Source organism: Chiloscyllium plagiosum, chromosome 26 (genome assembly GCF_004010195.1).
Source record: "Chiloscyllium plagiosum isolate BGI_BamShark_2017 chromosome 26, ASM401019v2, whole genome shotgun sequence".
Taxonomy (NCBI): domain Eukaryota; kingdom Metazoa; phylum Chordata; class Chondrichthyes; order Orectolobiformes; family Hemiscylliidae; genus Chiloscyllium; species Chiloscyllium plagiosum.
The window spans coordinates 8,366,664-8,375,696 of record NC_057735.1 but is presented as its reverse complement, the minus strand read 5'-3'; the positions used below and the strand labels follow the sequence as shown (position 1 = coordinate 8,375,696).

The window sequence follows — 9,033 nt, the reverse complement described above, 5'->3', positions numbered from 1 at the left end:
GGGGAGAGAGAAAGGGGGAGAGAGGAGAGAGAGGGAGGAAGGAGGGAGAGAAATAGGGGAGGGAGAAGTGGGGGACGGACGGAGAAAGAAAAGTCTTTTTAAAAAGAAACTTAGTTGTTCAGAATATGACAGATGTGTACAAGAATGTACGAATTCAGTCTATGTCTGACGTTGGGAATCCTGGCAGCAAAGACAATCACCGCGATTTAAAGAATGTGATGAAGCCAGATAGCGGTGCACATACTACAGCTGAGATCTCTTGCAAGATCCAAACCTCCAGGCAGATTGCTGTGCCATCACCCTAAAGGAATGGCTCCACACGAGATCATAGGGAACGTACTTGGCTTGCATGACAGTCCTGGCTGCATCTGAAGGCTCAGCTGGGGATCGCTGGTGACTGGAAGAGGCTGCGGACTGTGGGGAAATGCTGGAATCATCACAAAAGGCAGGTTGACTTGCTGGAAGAAAGGAAACAGTGTGTTGACAAAGGTAAAGCATGACAGTAAAACACAATCCCCTCACCCCCAACCATCACGGAAACGTGAACATTGCTCGACGTTATGAACATCTGAGCGGAATACGGTAAACATTTTATTACAAGTAAACACAGCTTTGGTTCCTTTTAGGCTCTGACCCACAATCAATCAATCAATCAAGTTTTAGACAATGCATTGTGCAGCCATCACATCACAAACTAAAACCAAACACAGAAATTGCTGGAAAAGCTCACAAAATTTGGCAGCAAGTGTGAAGAGAAATCAGAGTTAACCTCTTGGGTCAAGCGACCCTTCCTCAGAACTGATGGTTGCTAGGAAAATGCAGAAGATAGGGTTCGGAGGAGGAGAGAAGGAGTAAACAATAGGTAGGGATAGAGCCAAAAGAGAGAGAACAGTTAGATAGACAAAGGAATGGATAACAATCAGGCTAGGAGGGACAATAGCTATTAGTAGGGACTGTTTGTGGTTAACAATGGGATGTGATAATATAGGGTCGAGTGCGTGGTGCTGGAAAAGAACAGCAGGTCAGGCAGCAGACGAGAAGCAGGAGAGTCAATGTTTTGGACCTGCTGTGCTTTTCCAGCACTAAACTCTTGACTCTGATCTCCAGCATCTGCAGTCCATGTGATAATAAAGCCAGTTGTACGGGAGTTGGGGTAAGAACATGGGAGAGCTCAGGACCTAAAACTGTTGAACTCAATATTGAATCCAGAAGGCGGCAGGATCCCCTAGCACATCCATGCACTAGGCCTTGGTATCACATGGTCTGCTATTGTACACAACCCATTGTTCGCCACTAATAGTCCCCATTAATAGCTATTTACCATCCTCACTTGATCTTTATCTGTCCCTTTGTCTATCCAATTGTTCTTCTCTCTCTCTGGTCTTTATTGCCACCTATCATTTATTCCTTACCCCCTCCCCTCACTATCTTCCATACATAAACCGACATTTCCTTTGCTACTATCAGTCCTGAGGAAAGGTCACTGGACCAGAAACGTTAACTCTGATTTCTCTCCACAGATGCTGCCAGATCTGCTGAGCTTCTCCAGCAATTTCTATTTTTGTTTATGATTTCCAGCATCCGCAGTTCTTTTTACATCAGTGATCAGTAAATTTGGTCCACAGACAGTCAAAATGATTATAATTCATTTCTATATTAACCTGCAACTTGATGTACAACAGTCATTCATTCATCCCTATAGTCACCAAACGAGCTCAACATAAAAAGTAAGACATTTCAAAAGCCAGCCTTATAGGCAGCAGCTGAACTATTGCCATTAAAAATCTCAGCTGAGTGTAAAGGCCAAAAGCAAAATAGAGATTGAAAGCTTTCATCCATGATTACAGCAATGTGCAGGGAGTCTTAAGTGAGTTTATTATAGTGCGCATGTATCTATGTGTACAGCAGAGTCTAACTTCAGGGACGACAATACTGTATTCAATATAAAGACAGGAGCTGGGGGAGGTGATGACCTAGTGGTATTACAGCAAACTTTACTTTAACTGGCACCTTATGAACCGCTCCTCTTGACAAACTGGCAATAATTATTTACTCGAATACCATAAGCTTACTGTATTATCACAATCACCAAATAGTCAGTTGATGGTGCAAATGAAAAGGCTCTCTGCCAGCAAGTTTTATCTAAGGCAAGGTTGTATTATTATTTAAGTGATTTGTGCTGTAAATATAGTGTAACAGGGATGTGTAGACCCCCTGCATTATACTTATTCTTGATTATGTGGACCTCTTGATCAACCAGAATATTTGATCAACCAGCACACTCCTGGTCCCATAGGTGCCAATTAATAATAAAGTTTGCTGCATTGCTAGACTATTAATCCGGGGGAAGTTCCGAAGATCAGGTTTGAATTCCACCACATGGTGGAATTTTGAGTCCAACAAAAATCTGGAATTAAGAGTCCATTAATGACCATGAAACCCAGTTGATTGGTGGAAAAACCCATCTGGCGAGCTAGTGGCCTTTAGGGAAGGAAACCGCTATCTTCACCAGGTGTGACCAATGTGGTTAATTCTTCACTGCTCTCTGGGGCGATTAGTAGGCCAATAAATGCTGGCCTGGCCAAAGATGTCCATATTCCATGAATGGATAAAAACAAATCAGAGCAGGAATGGACAACCTTGCTCTAGACAACAAGATCAGGGTCAATTTGATATAAACTCCAGTTTCCCAAATGCCCGCTTATATTCCTCCATGCCTACTTCAATCATAAATCCCAACAGTGTGGAAGCAGGCCATTCAGCCCATTAAGTCCACACTGATTCTCCAAAGAGCATCCCACCCTATCCCTGCATCTCCCCTGGCTAATCTGCCCACACTGCACTTCCCTGAATGTTGTTATGGGGCAATTTAGCATGGCCAATCCACCTAACCTGTACATCTTTGGACAGTGGGAGGAAATTAGAAATCAATTCAGGCTAGAATACATCCTGGCTTCCATTGCTTGCTGGGGGAAAGGGAAGAGCGAGAAAGAATTCCAAACACTAACGCCTCTCTGAAAAGAAATTCTTCCTCCACACCTCAGACATACAAAGCCAGACTTCTCAATACTCTTACCTGGATCTGCTGTTGCAGGAGATTAATTTTGTGCTGTTGTTGAATGAGTTGCTGCTGCTGCCTGGCTATCTGTCATTAGGAACAAACAATGATGTTAATTTTCCATGGTGTCGGAATGATTGACAGGAGGTCGGTCCTCTGCTATAGCAGCTTTACTCACAGCTCAGTTCTGTGCTTGACTCCTCATTAATATAGAATTGGAGTAGCTCCTTTTTTTAAATATTCTGAAGACACAAGTTCAGTTCAGAAATCTTTATTAATTTGACGTGCCGGGTAACAAAAAGGAAGATTGCCAGTTTGGTTTTGTAACTTTCAAAATCTCTGGCTGTCCAATAGCATTTACACTCAAATAATTACCCATGGCCCCCCCCCTCCCCTAATCATAGTCAGTGTTGTAATGTTGGAAAGACAACAACTAATCTGTGCATAGCAAGCTCCCAAAAAACAGCAATCATCCAACTATACAAGGTATCTGTGTGCATGTGTGTGTATATGTGTGTGTGTGGGGGGGGGGGGTTATATGTGTATATGTGTATGTGTGTGGGGGCTGTGTATGTGTGTGTGTGGTGTGTATGCGTGTCGGGCGTGTAGGGGTGTGTGTATGGGAGTGTGTGTGGGGAGTGTGTGTGTGTTTGTGGGGGGGGTGTGGGGTGTCTGTGTGGGGGCTTGTGTGCACACGTGTGGGGACGAGTGTGGGTGTGTGGGGGTGTGTGTGGACTTGTGCGCGGGTGTGCGTGTCTGGGGTGGGAGTGCTGCATATGTGGGCGGGGTGGGTGCTGGTGGTGACTCAGTTTTCAGTTTGTGATTTTGTGTAAATTCAAATCGATGAATGCACTCGTGATTTTGTACAGCGATGATGTTTTGGAAACTGATCCAAGAGGACAGATATTAATAGAATCACTCGCAGATGTTCACAACAACAAGGATTATATTTTAAGTCATTATCGAGGGGGGTGAAACTGAAAGCAACAAAACAGCTGTCAATAACGTAAAATCCAAAAGATCAATAATTGTCATTTATTCTGGTATTGGTCCTCATATGGAATGGGTTGTGCAAAAACATGAGGGGTAATGGGATCTGATATACAAAATGCTGGAAACCCTTAGCAGGTCAGGCAGGATTTGTGAAGACAGAGCAACAGTTATTGCATGGCCCCTCACCTGTTTAGGTAGAGAATTAACAGATTTAAAGTGTGTACAGAGACAGGGAAGATGGGGGGAGATGGGTTTAGAGAGGAGGAAAGACAATAATGCAGGATCTATGATCAGGTGGAAGAGAGGATTGATTAAAGTTTAAAAAGGGGTGATAATGCAAGACAAAGAAAAAGATAATGGGTTTCAATCTCTTTACAGATAGTTCCTGAGGATGCCCATTTCTTTTTATTCTGCAGATTTCCAACATTTTATACTTGTATTAAATGACGTAATAACTGCAGGAATTTAATGTAACGAAAACATGTGGGATAATGTTTAACCTATTGAGCAACTACTAAGGAATCTGTGTTTATTGATTTATATTTGGAATAAACTCTTGGCTTTTGTATCAGCAAAAAGATAATGTTTAATGTTAACACTGAATGCAACGGGCTGCAAATGAGAGGGAGAGAGAATGAGAGAGAGATGCAGAGAAGATGCGAGGGAGAGAAACACACACACAAAGAAGGAGGGGGAGGAATAGAGGACGGGGGGAAGAGATGGGGCTTGGAGAGGAGACAGAGAGGGGAGGGAAGAGTGATGAGGAAGAGAGACAGAGAGGAGAGAGGGACAGAGGGTTTAGAGAGAGACACACACAGAGTGTGGGTGAGAGAGCGTGTGTGTCTTATGGGGCAATCCTTTGGAATGAAGACAATGTTTGCTTACGGCCCAAGAATTTTTGATTGAGTCTTTTCACGAGGAAATGTGTTGTGCTGCAATAGCACAAGGTTAAGGCTGACCAGGAAGTTTCCTGCTCAGTTTTTTTTTACTAGATTAGATTAGATTACTTACAGTGTGGAAACAGGCCCTTCGGCCCAACAAATCCACACCGACCCGCCGAGGCGCAACCCACCCAGACCCATTCCCCTACATTTACCCCTTCACCTAACACTTCAGACAATTTAACGCATCCAATTCACCTAACCCTCACATTTTTGGACTGTGGGAGGAAACCGGAGTACACGGAAGAAACTCACACAGACACGGGGGGGACTTTGCAAACTCCACACAGTCAGTCGCTTGAGGCGGGAATTGAACCTGGGTCTCTGGCGCTGTGAGGCAGCAGTGCTAACCACTGTGCCACCGTGCCGCCCATATAGATTTAGTTTAGATTACCTACAGTGTGGAAACAGACCCTTCGGCCCAACAAGTCCACACAGACCCTCTGAAGAGAAACCCACCCCCCCTCTATTTACCCCTGACTAATCCACCTAACACTACAGGCAATTTAGCATGGCCAATTCACCTAACCTGCACATCTTTGGACTGTGGGAGGAAACCGGAGCACCCGGAGGAAACCCACGTAGACACGGGGAGAATGTGCAAACTCCACACAGACAGTTGCCTGAGGTGGGAATTGAACCCGGCTATGAAGCAGCAGTGCTAACCACTGAGCCACCATACCGCCCTGAAGAAGGAGGAAGTTCTGAAGAAGGATCACTGAAATCAAAACCTTAACTCTGCTTTCTCTCCGCAGATGCTGCCTGAGTTTCTCCAGCAATTTTCTTTCCTTCTTGCACTGACAAACCAGACAGATTTACAAATTGATAATCAACTTGTTTGCCCCAGTTATGACGCATCTTCTTTGGTCAAGGTCCGCAGCGAGACTTGAACCTAGTAGGGGTGAGGTCGGAATGTTACAACTGTGTCAGAAGAGTTCCTGATGTTGGATTAACAGCGCCATCAGTTATAGGCTTAGTGAAGCTAGAGGAGAAAGTGAGGACTGCAGATGCTGGAGATCAGAGCTGAAAATGTGTTGCTGAAAAAGCGGAACAGGAGAATCGACGTTTCGGGCATAAGCCCTTCTCCAGTTAGTGAAGCTAGAGGGTCAAGTTGCTTCATTGAATGGTGCAATGACAGAAAGTACTCATTTTAAAAACCACATGAGGCAGGAGAGCAAATTATCGAACAAAGTAAAGCTGCAATGTAGTAGAGAGAGAGAGAAAAATAAAGAGAATGAACAAGAAGGAAGAGGATGGAAAAAGAGTGAGGGGGGCAGTGGTGAAGGACAGAGTGAGAGTGTAAAAATGAAAGAAGGGGAAAGACGGACACATTTAGAAAAAAAAACGATAAGTGGAAGTTCTTCCAGCCAACAATCCTTCCTTAACCAAAGACTAATGAACCTGATCAACCATTTCACTGGTGTTTGTGGGTTAAAAGTGCACTCACAAAATTCCGATTTACAGAAAGTAACAAGAACATCCAAAAGATAACAGTCCAGAACACACCTGATGGCTCTGTGAGTTTATCTCCTACAGCCATGATTTTCAAAGTCAATGCATTTTCACAAAATGAATAGATTGTGAGGCCTTTTGGAATATTTCCAAGAGAGGCGATGAATGCTGTGCAATTCAAGTTCACTTTTCCCCTTTGTACCACACTCCTTCTCCATTAAAATCTTACTAACAAAACAAATCTTGCAAAGACATTTAATCTTTAATGTGGATAATGTCTGTGCTACGTCTGACTTTTGACGATGCCACATTGATCTCTAATCGCTGCCGCGTTCCTTTTTCCATCTACCTGATCCTGTTGCTGTCGAGCCAATTCCATCTGTTGCTGCTGTTTCTCAAACAACATGGCTGCCATGTTCTTCTGTTCTGCATGAGCTGTCAGCAGCTGCTCTCGGAGACTTGACAGCTGGTTTATCATCACCAACAGCTGCAATTCCTTCTCCGCCAGACTCTCCGCTGTTCCTGGCCCAGCAGAAAATACACAAAACACTGAATTATTCAAGTTTTTTTTTGTTGGAAGGCAAAAACAAACACACAACAGTTGCTCTTTCAAAGTCATTTTGACATTGTCATCTGTTCCAAGACACTTGGTGCTAAAATTGCCAATTCTCCAGGAATGCCCTGAAGTCTTCACAAACGAAATGACATTGCACGGAGTCTGCTGTGGCTTTTACTTCATTTTTGTTTCCTTCAAACACTTTTCATTCCATCCAGTAAGAAGCAATCGATCATGAGAAGCCCTTTTCACCTTCCAATTGACCAAACCAACAGGGATGGATGTGTCAAGCAACCAATGGCAGGAGTATGGGGGTAAGGTGAAGGCATAGATATTCATATTTGATGTGGGTAAGCATTTATTGCCCAAATTAACTGAGAGTTAAGAGTCCATCACATTGCTGTGAATCGAGAGTCATATGTAGGTCAGACCAGGTAAGGATGGCAGTTTTCTTTCCCTAAAGGATCAGATCATGAGATGCTAAATTCCATACGCTAAAAATATTAAACTCAAGTTCCACTCTGCCACGGCAGGATTTTGAACCCAGATCTCCAGATCATTCACTGACTTTTGTAGTCGTCTAGTAATGATACCACTAGGCCATCAGCTCCTTGGTGGATTGACTCATTTGATATGTCATGGTTTGAGCACTATCCAGATGTTTCACAGAAATCGATACGCAGGCCAATGCTTCATCAAATTAATAACAACATAAAGCTGACTAATCGGAAGATCAAATTGACCTTAAAAACAGAAAACACTGGAAAAACTCAAAAGGCCAGGCAGTGTCGACATAGATGAAAAATTGTTGGTGTTTCACCTCAATAACCTTTCATCAGATTTGGGAAAACTCTCAAGATGTGGTTGGATTTGTGTGTGGCACAAGGACAGAAAGGAAAGCAATAGGGCGGAGGTCAGGACAGACTGAATCACATGAGAGTGAATCCTGTCAAAGGGGTCAGAGGAAATTGATTAGATTACTTACAGTGTGGAAACAGGCCCTTTGCCCCAACAAGTCCACACCGACCTTCCAAACAGCAACCCACCCAGACCCATTCCCCCACATTTACCCCTTTACCTAACACTATAGGCAATTTAGCATGGCCAATTCACCTAACTTGCACATTTTTGGGCTGTGGGAGGAAATTGGAGCACCAGGAGGAAACCCAAGCAGACACGGGGAGAATGGGCAAACTCCACACAGATAGTTGCCTGAAGCGGGAATTGAACCCGGGTTTCTGGCGCTGTATGGCAGCAGTGCTAACTACTCTTGGGCAAATTGGGCAAGAGAAGGAAGGAATCACGAGATTAGATGTGCTATCGGAGGGCAAAAATAAGAGAAAAGTTGACACTAGCAAAGAGGAGGCAAAATTGGTATGTATAGGCGTGAGTGTCAATGCAGGTATGTGGGTGCTGTCAGACTCTGGTTCAGTTCCAGTATCTGTCATGTGTCTTTGTAAGAATTGTGTCCAAAGATGTGCAGGTTGGGTGAATTGGCCATGCTAAATTGCCCATAGTGTTAGGTCCATTAGTCAGACGGAAATGGGTTTGGGTGGATTACTCTTCGGAGGGTCGGTGTGGACTTGTTGGGCCGAAGGGAGTCAGAGGGGAAGCACTAAATGAATATTTTATGACAGTAATCACTCTAGAAAACGACAATGTTGTTGAGGAGAATACAGAGATACAGGCTATTAGACTAGGTGGGTTTGAGGTTCACAAGGAAGAGGTATTAGAAATCCTGCAGAGTGTGAAAATAGATAAGTCCCCTGGGCCGGATGGGATTTATCTTAGGATCCTCTGGGAAGCCAGGGAGGGGATTGTCGAGCCTTTGTCATTGATCTTTAAATCGTTATTGTCTACAGGAATAGTGCCAGAAGACTGGAGGATAGCAAATGTGGTTCCCCTGTTCAAGAAGGGGAGGAGAGACAACCCTGATAATTATAGACCAGTGAGCCTTACTTCAGTTGTTGGTAAAGTGTTGGAAAAGGTTATAAGAGATAGGATTTTTAATCATCTAGAAAAGAATAATTTGA

The 9,033-nt window shown here is 43.8% G+C and overlaps 1 protein-coding gene across 3 annotated transcripts in view; it reads right to left on the bottom strand.

Moving 5' to 3' along the window:
- Nucleotides 1-9,033, bottom strand: part of LOC122563062 (transcription factor SOX-13-like) — a 180,029-nt gene that overhangs the window by 37,948 nt on the left and 133,048 nt on the right. For all 3 annotated transcript variants that reach the window (XM_043716425.1, XM_043716424.1, XM_043716426.1), the window contains 3 exons: nucleotides 6,794-6,966; nucleotides 3,077-3,145; nucleotides 341-458 (listed from right to left, as the gene is read on the bottom strand). In XM_043716425.1, coding sequence (XP_043572360.1) covers nucleotides 341-458; nucleotides 3,077-3,145; nucleotides 6,794-6,966 — 360 coding nt within the window. The remainder of the gene's footprint in view (nucleotides 1-340; nucleotides 459-3,076; nucleotides 3,146-6,793; nucleotides 6,967-9,033) is intronic.